Here is a 16079-nt window from a genome sequence, read left to right as displayed (position 1 = left end):
TCACCAGGATCTTCTGAGATTCCTGCTTCCTGCTCTTGGGGCCATACTGACCCCTGTCCTGGGGCTTGTGAGCTACTGGGGAAGACTTCCAGATGGTTTCAGCCCTAAGGGAGGCACCTCTCCATCTGGCCTGGGGGCAATCCATTTACTAGACCTGGACCAGGAGAGAGCAGAGGAGGCCTCCCTCAGCCAGGCTCAACATCGAACCTGCCCTATACATCTTAGAAGAGACCCACCCAGACCTCAGTCAGGGCCCACTTCTCCCTCTTTGCACACAGCCCTAACTAGCTGGGGATCTGGTGTTTCCCTCAATAGTGGATTAGTAGATCAAAGCCAGCTGCTAGCCCACCAGGAAGTGACAACTTGCAGCCAAGCACACCAGGCTGTTGTCCCTGCAGTCCTCACCTTTGTGTTTGACAATCGAACAGGTCATTACTGAAGAGGTTGAAGGATCATAGAAACTGTTCCACAAGTGTTGGTTTTCCATGAGAGGCCAGATGGCCTTGGCAGTGGTCTGAGCAGCTGTGGAGTGGGCGGCCCCCTCCCCTTCCATCTCCTGGGACTGCTTGCCCGCCTAGGGGATGTGTCCTTGACCCCTTTAGAGCCACAGCTGCTGCTGGCCAGACCTACTTGAGAACACCCTCCATGAGACTGGGACTCCCTGGGGTCTGCTCAGTGAGAAGGCTTCTGTGCTACATGACTTCCCTCATAATATTCTTTGCTGATGTGCACTCAGGGTGAACAGGGAGTCCCAGGTGTGTCGGGAGATCCCGGCTTCCAAGGAGACAAGGTAATTTTGTCTGAGGCCTCCACCCCTCCAACCCCTGCCCCCTACCACCCTGCTCCACTCTTCTGATCTTGGATCCACTTGTGAGGTGGCATCTCTCATCCACCCACCTCTTCAGCTTTACAGTGACTGCTGAATTTCTTTCCTGGCCCCTACTGCCTCTGTCTCAGACTGTCTTCTCTCATTGTCCCCAAACTGTCCTTTAGAGGACACAGTTCTGCTCTGTGCTCATATTCTGCCCATTCTTCTCAGCTGCTCCCAGGGCAAGTCCTGATTCCTAACTGTCCTGAGAGCCTGAGGCCCCTTGCACATAGGACTCCCCTCTCTCTTAAACACCATCTCCCTCCCCTGTCTCTATACCACCATGCTCAGAGACCATTTTTTCTACCTGCTTAAAAAGTAATTCTTTCTCTGATGCCCTGAGCAGACATCTGTCTCTCCCTCATGACACACTTCTCCCTGGATTGGGGTTTTGAGCTCAGCCTCCTGTAGACTGGGTTCTCTGAGGAACAGGGCCCTAGACTGCTCTGACAGATCTGCCTAGGCCCTGCACTCAACAATGAATATTGAAGACATGTTGAGAGGATGGAAAAGAAGGAGGAAGGGACTGACCATACTGAGAGCAGGACCAGGGGATGAACTTGTTAGGGTGGCCTTGACCTCCAGAGACCCGTTATGGCCTGCTGAGAATGTCTTCCACGCTTGAGTTACACTGTGTGGCCATACCTGGCCCTCTCCCAGCCAGCTCACTAGGCCCAGATGTTGACCAGTCCCCCTTCCCTACCTCCCATCTGGCCTGGCCTGACCCAGTCTCTGTATCTTGAGTTGTAGCATACAGGACTGACTGTGCCTTCCTTGAGCTTTGGTCTCAAGTCCCTGGTTCTGAAGGGTACTGCAGATTCCCTGGGTCCTGTAGGGGAGGCCAGGGCTGCCCCGCACCTTGACAACTAGGGCAGGTGAGAGCCTAGCTTGAGCCTGCAGCAGGAGAGGGAGGCTGTTGTCCTTCATGGAGGTGGATTTTCTAGGTCTGCTGGCAGGAGGATACTGAGGCTGCTCCCAGCTTAGCAACTCTATGATAAACCAGTCCCCTCTCTCTTTCACAGGGGAGCCAGGGCTTGCCAGGGTTCCCCGGTGCCCGGGGGAAGCCAGGGCCTCTGGTAAGTTCCTTTTTCATCCTTCAATCTGAGTATCACCTTTGGAAAAAGACTAGGATGCCCCACCTGCCCATGAAATGTGGCAGTGGTCACACATTCAACACTTCCTTTCATACTCCAGGAGTCCTTCTGCCGAACAGAGTGGGGCATGAATAGTCATTGACTCATTTTCTGGATGACGTTCTTGAAATTGAGGGGCAAGAGCCACCCCTGGTACTAGACAGGCCCCAGACCCTGCACACCAATGGGTTCTGGGAACCAGGCTCTTGCATGCCTGTGGACAGTACCAATGTCATCCATCCCTTGTCACTGAATGAGCCACACATTTATGACTTTCTTGCATGCTGCCACATGCAAGAAGCAGGTGGTGGTGGGGGTGATGGCTTGCTCCCATTTCTAGATAGCCAAGCTTAGGTTCTGAAGGCTGAAGTGACATGTCTATGTCTCCTGGCTGGTACATGTAGCAGGAGACATTGCAGTAACTGCTCCTTTCAAACTGACCAGGCAAATTGCACTCATACGGTTCCAGAACTTTCCAGCTGCCCCTAGCCTGGGATAGGGTGCGGTGGAAGGTGGGGTCCACATTCATCCTGTCTTCTCTGTGATCTTATGACTTTCACAGGGCAGAGTTGGAGACAAAGGCTCACTTGGGTTTCCTGGTCCCCCTGGTCCTGAGGTATGTGTTGCAACCCCCTCTATCCTCTGTATCTGACTAGGACTTAGTATTGTGTCCAGAAATGGTGAAGTAGTTGCTAGCAATCACACAACAAACTAGAGACAAGGCTGAAGATAGAAGTTCCCAGATCAGCCAGGCTCAGCAGTGTGTGCTATGATCCCAGCACTTAGGGGAGTGGAAGCAGGAAGACTGGGAGTTCAAGGCCAGCCTGAGATACAGAGCTAGACTGTATCTCAAAACCCAAAAGGAAAAAGAAAAGACATTCATAGATCAGCACCCCCTGCCCTCTCTTTTCCCCTCTGCTTGTCCTGTCTCTCAAGCTGGCCTCAGAGTCATTCCCTGCTAGTGACCGACCTGACTTTTGTGTCCCACAGGCAATCCCCAAAGGCTTCCAGGGCCACTGTTGCTCTCCCTCGAGAGTCATGGGATCTATTCAGAGGTTTCCTCTGAGCTTTTCTTGCCCTGGCCATGCCCCCTCCCACCAAGAACTCAGTGTTCCAGGACATGAAAAAATAAGGGGAGACGAGGTCCCCTGATTCTAGATGTGGCTGGGGAATGAGAAAGAAAAAGTGTCAGTGTCAGCCCAGCACCAGGGAGCTGAGAGGACACCTGGCTACTGCTGATAGATGTGATGAGGGGTATCAAGAGGGAATAGTCACCAACTGGCTGTGTACTCTGGTCCCACTCCCCTCTGATACCAGCGCATCACCTCAACCAGGGCGTCTGTCTACCTCAAACTTATCAGCACCCAGTCCACAGCCAGGGCTGCCTCACCCAGAGCTTCCTGGCCTCAAGGCCTTGCTCTGCCATGAGGTCCCATAGCCAAGGGAAGAGTCTGGCACTGTATCTTCTCCTGAGCCTTCCAGAGATCACTCATAGCCTCCCTCGGATAGATGAGAGCGTGCTTCTTAAAAGCCACAGTCTGATTCCCACTGTGTTGACTTTGGCCATGACACAATCCTATCTTTAGACAAATGCACTTGGCCTCTCCTCCATCCACTGCTCACTACGGAAAAAGACTCCTGATCCAGCTTTCCCAGCACCCCAGCCAGTAAGGGAGGAAACCTCGGAAACCTTGCCCCTGAACACTGACTGATGAGGCTCTACTTGGGCCAGAAGCTGGGCAGCAGCTCAGGGACAAGAGCTCCCCATACCATGGGAGGAGGAAGAGCATGGCCACAGTTCACAGATGGGGAAACAGGGGCTCAGAGCTCTGGAGGGACCTCCCCAGAGTCACTGTGCTATACAGTAGCAGTTCAGCTTGGCTCTGGCTCTCAGGATCCCCCTGGGGCCTGCCTGGCCTGTCTTCTGTGGCTTTGGTTAACTGGCTCCACATTCAAGCATGGCTCTGCTGGTAGAAGGCAGAAACCATGAGTGTGCTGGCGTCTTTGCTGGAAAGTACCTGGCCCCCAGGACCAAGGAGGGGGCCCCTGTTTACCAACCCCTGGCTGCATCACCTCCTTTGCTCATCTTGGTTGGTGTCAGCACCCTGGCTGACGTGTTCTCCCCGAAGGATTACCCCAGTCAGGGCTGATTTCTTGCCACAAGGGATCCAAGTCTTTGTGGATAGAGATTTTTAAAAAAGAATTATTATTTTTATATGTATATGTGTGTGTGCATGCTGTGTGAGTTTATGCAGACAACATGAGTGCAGGATCCCCCAGAGGCCAGAAGACAGAGTCAGATCTTTTAGAACTAGAGTTACAGGTAGTTATGAACCACCATATGGACACTAGGAATGGAACTTGGGTCCTCTGCAAGAGTATTAAGTACTTTTAACTGCTGAGCCCTCTCTCTAGCCCCATGGATGCGGGTTTTTATCAAGCACTTACTGCCAGGTGCCAAGCTAAGCACTTATCTTACATCATTCATTTCAACTTCAGCCCAGCCCTGTGAGGTGAATTGTCCAGTAACCACTTTATATGTGCAGAGAGGTTAAGGAACTTTCCCGGGATCACACAGAGAGTAGGTGGCAGGATGGGATTTTGATCTTATTTTCTAGAAGTTTTGGCTTCAATGTATTAGCTCCAAGTGCAGGATGGTTTGCACCTTTGCCAGGGAGAAGGATAAGAGGATATTTGAACCAGAATTTAACAGAAGTTAGTGCAATTTAAAAGGAAGAAAGAGAAACTTCCAACTTAAGAAAGTAAAGTGGGCTGGAGAGATGGCTTAGTGGTTAAGAGCATTGATTGCTCTTGCAGAGGACCTGGGTTCAATTCCTCGCACCCACGTGGCAGCTAACAACTGTCCTGACTTCAGTTTCAGGGGCTCTAACATCCTCTCCTGACCTCTGCAGGCATTGCACGACATACATGCAAGCAATACACTCATACACATAAAATAAAAATAATAAATGTTTTTTTAAAAAAAAGAAAGTAAAGTAGGAAGGGGCATTTTAGTCACACAGAGCCAAGGGAAGAAAAAAAAAAAGACTGTTTTCTAGCTCGCAGGCAGGAAGGGGTGGTGTTGTCCTAAAAGCTAATGGGATTGTAGGTCGAATTAACAGAACTCTTCCACCTAAAATAAGGAAAGGGGTGTTCCTATACTGGCCTATGGAAACTGGCCTGCTAGAGACAGCCAGGCCAAAGGGCGTTTTGGAATGGAAGGGACGGAGAAGGTCAAGCCTCTGGGGTGGGGATTGGGGTCCTGAGCAGCAGCCCTAGGGTGTGGAGGGGAAGGAGGCCTTTGCTCCAAGCCTGAGCTGTCTGCTGCATGGTCACTCATTGGTGGCAAGCCTCAGAGCTGCAGTCTGGCATGGGGGTGTGTGGCAGAGTCCAGTCATCCCCTCAGGATGGCTATAGCTTATGGTGAGCTTCTCAGGCAGGGTGGCTGGCTCAGGGAGCAGTGTTTCAAGAGCGTGAGATTCCATTCTGTGGGCCAGATGAGCATGTGTGGCCTCATGTGACAGCCAGCATGTGTTCCTGTAAGTTCCTGTATCTCTGTCTTTCCTTTTCTTATTTTGTCTTTTCTTTATTTTCTTCTTTCTTCCCCACCCTCTTTTGAGACAGGGTCTCATGCAGCTCAGGCTGGCCTTCAGTTCAATATGCTACGAAGTATAACCTTAAACTCCTGGTCCTCCTGCCTCTGCCTCCTCAGGGCTGAGATTACAGGCGTAGACCCAGAAGGCATCTAGTGGCTCACCTTCCCCCAAGTCACATGCCTTCAGTAGGACGGGTGGGCCCCTCCAAACTCATGGTCTTAGCACCTTCCTTTGGGCCGAGGTGACCCTACTCTCTGCTTCCCCACAGGGTTTCCCAGGAGACATCGGCCCTCCTGGGGACAATGGCCCTGAAGGCATGAAGGTGAGTCCCTTCCCGCCTCGGGCCTTTGACTGAAGGTGCTCCAAGGCCCAGTTTGGCTGCCTGGCTGAGAAACCCGGGATTCTGGTTGCCCTGTGATGAAGGTGGAGGTACTGTCCCTGAATCCTTTCTGTTCCCTTTTCTCAGGGAAAGCCTGGAGCCCGAGGCCTGCCGGGACCCCCTGGCCAGCTGGGGCCCGAGGTGAGATGGCTCTGTCCCCTCCTGTGCCCTTCTGCCTTCCCTAGTCTGTCCTAGCACCCAGCTGGCTCTGTCCAGGGTACCAAAGCCTTGACTGTAGCCAGGGCTGCTTTAGACTTGTCACCTGAGCATCTTTTTCATTCTAGCCTTGCCCTGTGATGTTTCCAGGGACTTCTCTGACCTTGTGGGGGCGGAGTTGCTCCCTTCCACAGCTGCATCTCTAGTCCTTGTCATAGTTTATTGGGGTATCTATATAGGAGGATAGAAGTGTCAGCCCCTTCTTACAAGTGAGGGCTCAGAGATCCAGGGAGAGAAAGGACTGCCAGGCCCCATCAAACCCAGGTCTTTCTCAGCTCAGAGTCCATGCCACATCCCCTGACGTTCTCAAATGTGCTCCTGGAAGCCACCAGGGATCGGGCAACCTATATCTCACATAGTTGGTGCCAACAGAGCTGTTGGAAGAGGAACTTGCTCATCTGCACCTGGTGGGGAGGAACAGACCACGGGGGCTTATTGGGTCCTCCACAGGCAGCCTGCGTTTTGCCTGCACAGAAGCCCTCAGCCTTGCTTGGCACCATGGCCCATAGGTTTGAGAGAACAAGCAACCACAGGCAGACCTCTGCTGACACAGTCTCTTCTCTAGGCTGGTGTAGGTTTGGCAGAGCCCCAACACTGGCTCTGGGAGCCACTGCATGGGGGCTGCTTTCCTGGAAGCTGGGAAGAATTGCTGTGGGGACAACTTTGAAGGGCCTGTGGTCAGGCCCAGGCTGCCAAAGGGTCAGGCTGGAGGTTATGTGGCCCGCAGAGGGCTAGGGAGTCATGTCCGAGAGTGGGAATGGAAGGGAGATACAAGAGGGATGGCCACAGCCCTGGGCCTCTGTCTGTGCTCATGAAGCCACTCAGCAAGACCACTTACTCCTTCATTCACCCCCCCAGACACACTGCGCCTTCCCTAGCACTGTGTGCAGGGCAGAGTGGCATCCGACAAACAGCAACGTGCCATCCCTGTTCCCCAGGGTTCTGCTGACACCAGTCACGTGCTTTGGGAGGGTCCTCATTCTGGGGGAAACTGAGGCACTGCAGGGCTAAAGTCTGCTATGGAGTAAACAGCAGAGCTCAGAACAAAGTCTGTCTCTGGGTTGCAGCCTGAGGTTCCATTCCTCAACAGCCAAGTCACTGAGATGTGTGGCCTGACTTGGGTGGTGACTAATGGGGACCCCTCCCCAAACCAGGTGGGACCAGTCTATGGGCCAGGCACTCTATCCACCCAGGAGGACTCTACACAGTCCTCCCCTTTCCCTCCTTTTACAGCACAAGTTCTCCCAAAGTCCCATGATTAACTATCTCCTTTTGACTCTCTTTCCTCATGTTCCCCCACTCTAGGGAGATGAAGGACCCATGGGGCCACCAGGGGTCCCTGGCTTGGAGGTGAGTGCTGTTGGCCTGGAGGGGGGGATTTGCTGGAGCTGAGGCAGTGGGTACAGGGCAATTTCTGGCTAATGTCTAGAGAGTAGCCAGCAGGGAGGTCCTCTGGCCAGTCAGAGAACATAAGAGAGACCCAGAGGAGAGAGACTGCAGGCTGGCATCCATGGCTTTGCCTGCCTGCCCTGTATGTGTCGGGTACTGTGTGACTGTTCCTTTATTTATTTTCTCACTAGCCACCCATTTTGCTCAGCCTTATCGGAGAGGAGAAAGGGAGGCTGGGAGAGTGGAAGGTCCAGCCCTGGGTCCCATAGCCAGGATGTGGGGGTGCCTGCCTGGAGCCTGAGAACTTGTTTCTTCCCCAGCTCCCAACAGCCTTGCAAGAGCCTCTGGCCCACCCTCTCCTCCAGCCATGATGCCAGACCTTGAGGCTTCTGGTTTCTGTATCTCCTTATACTCAGAAAGGATGGGGTACCTAAGAACGTGTGCTAGTGTGGGTCACATCTACTGATGTGAATAATTAAAACCAACTCCCTTTACATATGTTTATTAATTCGGTATAAATTAATAATAAGCCCATTTTGCATAAGCAGCAACCGTTTTTGCCAAAATGTATTTTCCAAAGTGAAATAACTGGGTGGGAAAGTGGCATTGCTCTTCCATTTTGTAAACCTCTCCACGCCAGTGAAGCCAGTGGGTTCTCCCTTCTGTGTCTGCGTCAGTCTGTGACAACACCGTGTGTCACACTACCTCTGAAATCACACCTGCGAAGGTGGGCGTGGTAAGGACAGATGCCATCCCGGTGCCACTGTCAGGCAGACTTGCCCGCCTGACCCTCCTGAGCCGGTGTCAGGGATCTCCAGGGTCCTCAAGCCCCACTTCAGTAGCTCTGCAGTGCCCTGTGCCAGGTGCTCTGCCCAACCCCTTCCTGTCCTGTTGTGTTGAAAGCTGGTGTCATTGTTCCCATTCAGGACAGATGGAGGAAGCTCTCCTGAGGTCACACAGCTGGATTCCTTTGTCTACCTTTCTGGTGGCACTGGCATTCAACATCACAGTCCCCTCCAGAACATAGACTCTCCCTGTGCTGGATGGCTGGGGTTCCCCAGGGCCCCTCAGCACTATCTCTCTCTCTCTCTCTCTCTCTCTCTCTCTCTCTCTCTCTCTCTCTCTCTCTCTTCTCTCACTTTTCTCTATTGCAGGGCCAGCCTGGAAGAAAGGGATTTCCTGGGAGGCCAGGCCCAGATGGCTTGAAGGTAAGGGGACCTAGGCATGCCTGGGGGTAGAGTGGGAATTTAAAAGGGAAGGGGGTGGGTCCAACATATAAGGCCCTACCTGGGACAAGCCCCAAATCTCTGTCATGGCCAGTTGTGGAAAGGGCAAGAAAAGGGGTCCTTATTTATGCCAGAGTAGTGGTAACAGAGGAGGAAGAGGAAAGTAGACATAACCTAAGTGTCCAACCATGGGGGATTGTTCAAGTCATGGGATGTAGGGCAGACACTGTGGGGCTGGCTATGAATAGGAGCTTAAGCAGGGCTTTGGCACCTGCCCCCTTCCTGTGCTTTGCAGAGGCCTCCTCCTGAGTGGAGGATAGGAGATTCTGTTTTCTCCTCTGGGCCTCTATGTACTCCCCTGGTGTACAATAAACATACATTACATTTGTTAATGGGGCTTTTGTTTTCTAATGATCAAAACAAGAACTTACCCCAGTAGGAAGGTGGATTGCTTTTCTTGTCCCTGTAACAAAAATATCCAATAGAAAGCTAGTTAAGGGAAGAAGATCTTATTCTGGTTTAAGAAGGTGCGGGCGGAGACTGGAGAAATGGCTCAACAGTTAAGAACACTGGTTGTTCATGCAGAAGACCTGGGTTCAAATCCCAGCACCCACATGGCAGCTAGCAAATGTCCATAACTCCAGTTCCAGGGGATCCGACAACTTCTTCTGTCCTCCGCGGGCATTGCACGACACGGGTGCACTTACCTACATGCAGGCAATATGCTCATACACATAAAACAAAAATTATAAAAATATTTTTTAGAAAAGAAGGTACCAAAAAATTAATATTAAAAAAAAAGAAGGTACAGGCCACCGTGGCAGGGAGGGTGTTCGCAGTTCAAGGTGGAAGGAGCATGTTGCTGGGCCTCCTTATGCCTACAGAGCAGGAAGCAGAGAACAGGGAATGCCAGTGCTCAGGCTTTCTCTGTTTTCCCTTTTTAGTCAGTCAGGCCCCCAGTCCCAGGAGTGGTGCGGCCCACATTCAGGGCAGGTCTTCCTTTCTCAGTCAAACCTCTGGAAATATCCTCATAGATACACCCATGTGTTTCCATGGTGATTTCAAATCCAATTAGGTTGACAATAAAGATTAACCGTCCCAGTGGATTTACGAGGATGCCCTGGTAAAGGGGCTGTGTTGGGCCATGTTTGTGGATGGGTGGGAGACAGGAGGATAGGAGGCAGCCAGAGGAGCCCTTGGGCCCTGATGATACTCTCTCTCCATGGGAATAAGTGGCCACATGTCTGGCTTGGCCCTGCCAGAATTTGTGAGCATGAGGTCTGGGGACAAGGTGAATTGAGGATGAAGTTCTAACAGAGACACATGAGCTGTGATATGTTCTAGCCAAGTGCCTATCAATGTGAGCCCATGTCCTGCCTGCTGAAGTCTGCCACTGCTCCATCAGACACTGGGTTTCTGTGGTGGGAGGTGACACATCTGGGTGGATTTATCTCAAGGTTTTATTGATTTTGGCCTCATCATACTACAGAGAGAACCAGGGCTCCTGTGACCACCTATAAAACAGGATCTGCCCTAATAGAGACAATAACTGCCAGGCACAGCCATGACGGACCACCACAAAGCTGGGAAGCTGAGCCCAGCACAGAGACAAGACTCTTCAAGGCTATCTGGGACCTGGGAGCCGAGCTCCAGAGGGCTGAGATGTAAATTCCTGAGGCTCTTTATATGCAATTCCCAGCTCTCCCTGCAAGGGGCAACCTGAAGTACTAGGAATGGTCATCTCCATCAGACCCACCAAGGTCCCAATCTTAGCCCTCCTACCTGGCTCTGTGACACCTCACTCAGGCTTCTACCTTTTTGGGCCTCAGTTTCCACCTTCACAAAATGTACCAGGTTGCTAGAGGTCCTGCACATACCAGGATGCTGGGGAACTCTGCTACCCATTCATAGGGAACAAGTGACTAGACTAGTGTGGGGTAGAAGTGTGGTCCCCTTTGCTCCCTGCTGGCTCTTTGAATTCTCCAAGGCCACAGTCTGGAGTTGGAGCTCCTGGTCTATCTCCACCAATGACAGCCAAGGCCACTGGACCTGGAGACTTCCTCAGGGGTTTCAGAGTCCCACTTCCTATCCCAACCAGTCCTCCTCTTTGTTTCTTTGCAGGGGGAACCGGGGGATCCTGGACGGCCAGGGCCTATGGGCGAGCAGGTAAGTTAGTAATGGCATCAAGATAGTGGTTTCTTTGTGGAGCACTTACCTGTGAAAAGCCCATTGCTAGGCAGTCCTGCGTACCACTACCTCACTTAGTCCTCTGGCTAATGACACAACAGAGTCAGGTCTCTTACTCTCAGAGAAGGGAGGTCCCTGGACAAGATCCTTCCTTCAGAACTAACTCTAAAGATTTTATTTTATAATTATGTTGGGGGAGGGTGCATGCAGAAGTCAGAGGTTCAAATCTCCCAGGAGCTGGAGTTTTAGGCAGTTGTGAGCCTCCTGACATGGGTGTTGGGAATCGAACTTGGGTCCTCTGCAAGAGCAGTGTGTGCTCTTAACTGCTGAGCCACCTCTCTAGCCCGAGACCTGACTCTTGAGTATACTTTTTGGTGCATTTTCTCAAAAGGTCACTGTGACTTCACCCCCTAGAACTGGGGTTACACTAGGAAGCCCCCCAAATTGCTGTGTTTCCTTGGCTAGAGAGAGGAAGGGGCCTCACTAGGGGCTCATGGTCTAGGCTTCCCTAAGTTGTAAAGATGAGATTCAAACAGAGGCTCTGTTTAGCTGGGAAGCAAGGCCAAGGTCAGCAGAAGAGGCAGTTTCACTGCTCATTCAAAGGAGATTTGAGGACTGCCACCCTCAGCTACCAGTTAAAGCTCTGGTTGCTGTGTGGACACTTCCTTGGTCCTCCCTCCAGACCCCAGTGCCTCCCACAGGCTTAGCCTCCAGGCTCAGAGCTGGAGGCAGGGTGATCTCTACTCCTGTAAATGAGAACCCCAGAAGGGGCTTCCATAAACAAGACGGGGGAAGGATGCTGGGGTGCTCAGAAGGATTCGATTGTGTCCAGAAGCCTATCCATGGCGTGAGACTCACACGAGACAGACTTCCTTGCAAGGCCTGCAACATCTGTTGAGGGGAAAGACAGGAATTAAAGCTGGGGGGAGGCCTGCATGTTTGAAAACTTTCCAGTGCAATTGGAGCACATTCTGTGGGAAGCCAGGAGTTTGGGAAGACTGCTGAAGCCTGGATGTATTTCCTGACTGGAAAAAAAGGGGGACCTGCAGAATGTGATCAGCAAATTTGGGTTCAAAATTATGCTAATGATAGGCCCTGTGGAAATAGATCCTCCCACTCTCAGACCGTCAGGGACACAAGGGACGGACCCTTAGAACTCACTTTCTCTAGGGCACAGACCATCTTTTGTGTGTGTGTCTTAGATGCCTTTGCTGAGCTGAAGAAGCCCATGGATGCCCTTCTGAGAGTAGCTTTTAGATAAAGCCAAAAGGGAAGGATTCAAAGGAAACCAGTTACATCGAGATGCACAGTGAAAACCTGTCCAGATATGGCACACTCCTATCTGTGCTTAATTACTACACCAAATAATGACATCTAACAGTGACCTCATTGTTGCCAATTGATGACAAGCTGTAATCATGCTTTTGAGATCTCCATAAGGATGGCTATCCCATGACATGTGACTATCTGGGACAGTCATGCATGTTAGACACTACTGGTTGCCTATACTCATATTTAAAGAAAACATAACATCTTAATGTAAATAAAGTTGTAAATTTTTCTGTTCAAGTTCACGGACCCTCCAAATTCCATCCATTAAGGTTTACAGAAACTCCAGGTTAAGAATTCCTGGATTCTGACCCACATTGGCAATTTGGGATACATAGGAGAAAAAAAATGGGGTCAACAGCACAACTACAAGGGGTCATGGCCAAGCTGGGGCCAAGAAGAGTGAGCACCTGGCCTGGGATGGCCTTGGCTCACAAGGGCAGCAGAATCCCCAGCTGTCCACAGGTGTGTGTCCACAGGTCATTGAAAGCGGTGACAGGAAGGAAGGCCGTTGGAGCCGGGAGTCAGTGCTGGGTCACGTGTTTGCTGTAAGGCACTCTTGTACCAGCCCTTTTCCATGTGGTCACAGCAAAGGGGGTGGGTGGTTCCTGTTCCTGGCTCCCCAGGAAAGAGCTTATGAATTCACACCCAGGCTTTGCTTGTGATCACAGTAATAGCTTCATTTATTGGTCACCTGCGAGGTACCAGGCTCTGTGCCAAACACTGTAGACAGATGCCTGCATTCCCTCCAGTAGCCCTGTTATTACTCCCATTTTGCAAATGAGGAAACTGAGGCTCTGAGAAATTAAATAGATTGTCCAAGGTCTCCTAAGCAGTAGCATAACTGAAAACCCACGTAGACTCTTAGAGATTCTAGGTTCCCAAGGGCTGTCCAAACAGGCAGGAAAATACCTTGACTGCCAGAATGCTTGCAGATAAATCTACCACTGAGCATGAACTGCTTGCCAGGCCCTGTCCTAGGTACTGGGAATAGGGCATGAGCCTTATCTTCCAGGATCCCTGTCCAGGGACAGTAAGCATGTTAACACTTACCTGGAGCTGTGGTCCAGCTGAGGATGATGCATGGCTGTGCGATTTTCAGAAGCAAGCACCCCCAGTGCCCAGCATGAGAGGGAGGGGAGACGCCATCGTAGTAGATGATGACACTTTTTCAGGAGGCAGTGTGGGGACCAGACCAGCCTCCTTGACAAATTTAGGGCTCAGATCCTGTCTCTGCAATGCCTGTTCAGGTAATGTCTTCTCCTCCTGGTGCCCTCTAGAGAGGAGCCAGCTGTGCCCCTGGCTTTCAGACCTACCTCTCTGTCCAGCCTATCAGATGGAAACTCTGAGCCTCTGAGGCCATTGCCCTTCTAGGTGATACCCCCCTACACAGAGCACACCAGGGGGTTCTGGGGGCCAGCACATCCTGTGCAGGTACTCCTGTACTCATTCAGATCCTGTTTGACTTCTTGGAAGTTTATGGCTCACCTGCCTTCTAGGTCCTGGCAAGGCATAAATTTCAGGTAGCTATGAAATTCTCCATTCTCCAGACCATTCAGGGCCTCCCTGGCAGGGAGTTCAGGCTCTGTCTCAACCCTGTACCCTTTGAAAAAATTAGGGTCTTGAACACTCTGAGCCACCAGGAGGTGAGAGGGACTTTTATTGTTGTCCATTTCATAGATGAGGTAAAGGGCAGATGAGCAGTGTTCCCAGGACTCATAAACCTGAAGGCTGAATGACACTGACATAGGTGGAGGGCCAGATGTGAGGCTTGGCACGTAGTGAACCCTCAGCCTATGGAACCTGTGGGCATTGATACTGCTGGCACCTTAGAAACACCCCAGTTTGCTTGTTTTATTGTTTGTTGTTTTTGTTTTTTGAGACAAGGACTCACCCTATAGCCCTGGCTGGCCTTGTACTTGCTATATAGTCTAGGCTGGCCTCAAACTCAGCCTCCCAAGTGCTAGGATTACAGGTGTGAGCTATTACACCTGCATTTTGTTTTATTTTGTTTAAGGCAGTTGTTGCAAAAGTGAAATATGTATTTGGCTGTTGTTCATGACATACTAGCCAGGAGTCGTTCCATAACCCTCTTATGTCATCTTTTGCTCTGAAAGGGTCTCTGGGCTGGGAGCCAGGGCCAGGCCAGAGCCCTCTCCTGTGGGTGGCAATGGTGCTGTCAAGTGACAGAGGTCTGCCCTATCATGCCCATGCTTTGGGGTTTCCAGTGGAGGGAGGGTACAGGGGTGTTGGGGGGCACACTGACCCTGTTGAAGTTACAACACATTTGTGGTCCCAAGAACTTGCCACTTACAGCTGTCCTTGGGGAAGGAAGAAGGGCCTCCCTCATTCCCAAATCCCTGGCGGTTAGTCAGGCTCTCCTGCCTGAGCACAGAGCCTCTGCACTGTTATCAGCTCCATGAATAGCCTCACTCTGGTCAGAAGGAATTGGGGCACCAGGAAGTAAATTTCCTAGGTCAAACCCACCCATCCTCATGTTTCCTCATTCTCTGGAAAATACCCGACTGTATATCTGGGTTCTTGCAAAGCTGCATTTGCCGTCCTGATTCACACAGAAATCCTCTGAGCATGCACCTTTGTGGAGGGAAGGTGGGCCCCAGCGAGGCCTTGCTCTGCCTCCCTGTGGACTCTAGGCTGTTCACCTACCCTGTTGCTCCCACACGCTTGTCTGCTCAGGGTGACAGCAAGGCCACCAAGAGAAACCTCCTGGGATCCAGAGGCAAGTGGCTACTCAGTGGAGTTAAAAGAGAGAGAGGAGTGTGTGTGTGTGTGTGTGTGTGTGTGTGTGTGTACATGCACATGCATTTAGCAATTCAGAGGGCGATAGAGGCCTCCACTTCCCAAATTCCAACCCAGTATCTGGTGGAGGCTGTTAGGATATTTCTGTCCCAGCCAGCAAGTTTGTTTTTCTCTGAAACAACCCCAGAGCCCCCAAAGATGGGGACAGATGGCCTCTCTCCAGCTCAGTCACCCCCCCACCCCCCACCCAAGCCCTCCAAATGTGGTGGGCTCCCAGCCTGCTTCTGGCACGGGAAGAATGCGCAGCTTCCAGGGTTGCTGGCAGCAGCCCTACTGCTTGGCTCTCAAATCAGAACCATCTGGCGAAGCAGAGGAGAGGCAGCCCAAAGGCTGTGCTCATCCATGGAAATCTCAGCCTGCTGGGTCACTGGAAGTTGGGTGGAAGGCACACAAGGGCTGAGCTCCAAAGAAGGGTAAGCCTTGAACGCTTAACATGCCCCTAAGCTCACTCATTTTCGCCATGTGTCCTTCAGGGGCTTCTAGGATTCATTGGTCTAGTTGGAGAGCCCGGAATCGTTGGGGAAAAGGTAAGCAAATGTGGTAGAGAGCAAGTTGTACTTGTGTTCTGTGACCTGGGAAAGAGGAGGGTTAGTGGGCCTGGGGGCTGCAGACACAGCTGTCTCCCTCTGGCCCTGGCATTCTGTGTCCTTTAAGAGCCCCCCCCCGGCCTCCAGTCTTTATCACCCACAAATACATCTCGACTTTTGTGTGGCCATCAGCCACAGGACCTCACAGCTACCCACGGGCACCCCCCACCCCCAGTGTGGGTAGCAGAGGTTCGGAGCAATTCATCTACGAAGATGGGAGTAGGCACTGCCTTGGGTGCCTCCATGGCCCCTGGATGCTTCGTCTTATGGAGAAGGTCACTGAGATCCCTGCAGAAGAGGTCGCTTGTTCAGGGTTACCCAGATTGTAAGTGACCGAGCTGGGATTTGA

General features: G+C 51.7%; 1 protein-coding gene across 12 annotated transcripts in view; it reads left to right on the top strand.

Annotated features, from left to right (window-relative positions):
* Col27a1 (collagen type XXVII alpha 1 chain) overlaps positions 1-16079 on the top strand; it is a 125581-nt gene that overhangs the window by 63365 nt on the left and 46137 nt on the right. For all 12 annotated transcript variants that reach the window (XR_003849610.1, XR_003849611.1, XM_029563727.1 and 9 more), the window contains 9 exons: positions 737-790; positions 1891-1944; positions 2564-2617; positions 5866-5919; positions 6064-6117; positions 7498-7542; positions 8736-8789; positions 10929-10973; positions 15617-15670. Coding sequence is in view for 10 of the 12 variants with exons in the window: in XM_029563727.1 (XP_029419587.1) it covers positions 737-790; positions 1891-1944; positions 2564-2617; positions 5866-5919; positions 6064-6117; positions 7498-7542; positions 8736-8789; positions 10929-10973; positions 15617-15670 (468 nt within the window). In the remaining 2 variants the exon portion in view is untranslated. The remainder of the gene's footprint in view (positions 1-736; positions 791-1890; positions 1945-2563; positions 2618-5865; positions 5920-6063; positions 6118-7497; positions 7543-8735; positions 8790-10928; positions 10974-15616; positions 15671-16079) is intronic.

The sequence above is a fragment of the Nannospalax galili genome, unplaced genomic scaffold (genome assembly GCF_000622305.1).
Source record: "Nannospalax galili isolate Female #2095 unplaced genomic scaffold, S.galili_v1.0 scaffold34, whole genome shotgun sequence".
Lineage (NCBI taxonomy): Eukaryota > Metazoa > Chordata > Mammalia > Rodentia > Spalacidae > Nannospalax > Nannospalax galili.
This window is presented reverse-complemented; position numbering and strand designations above follow the sequence as displayed.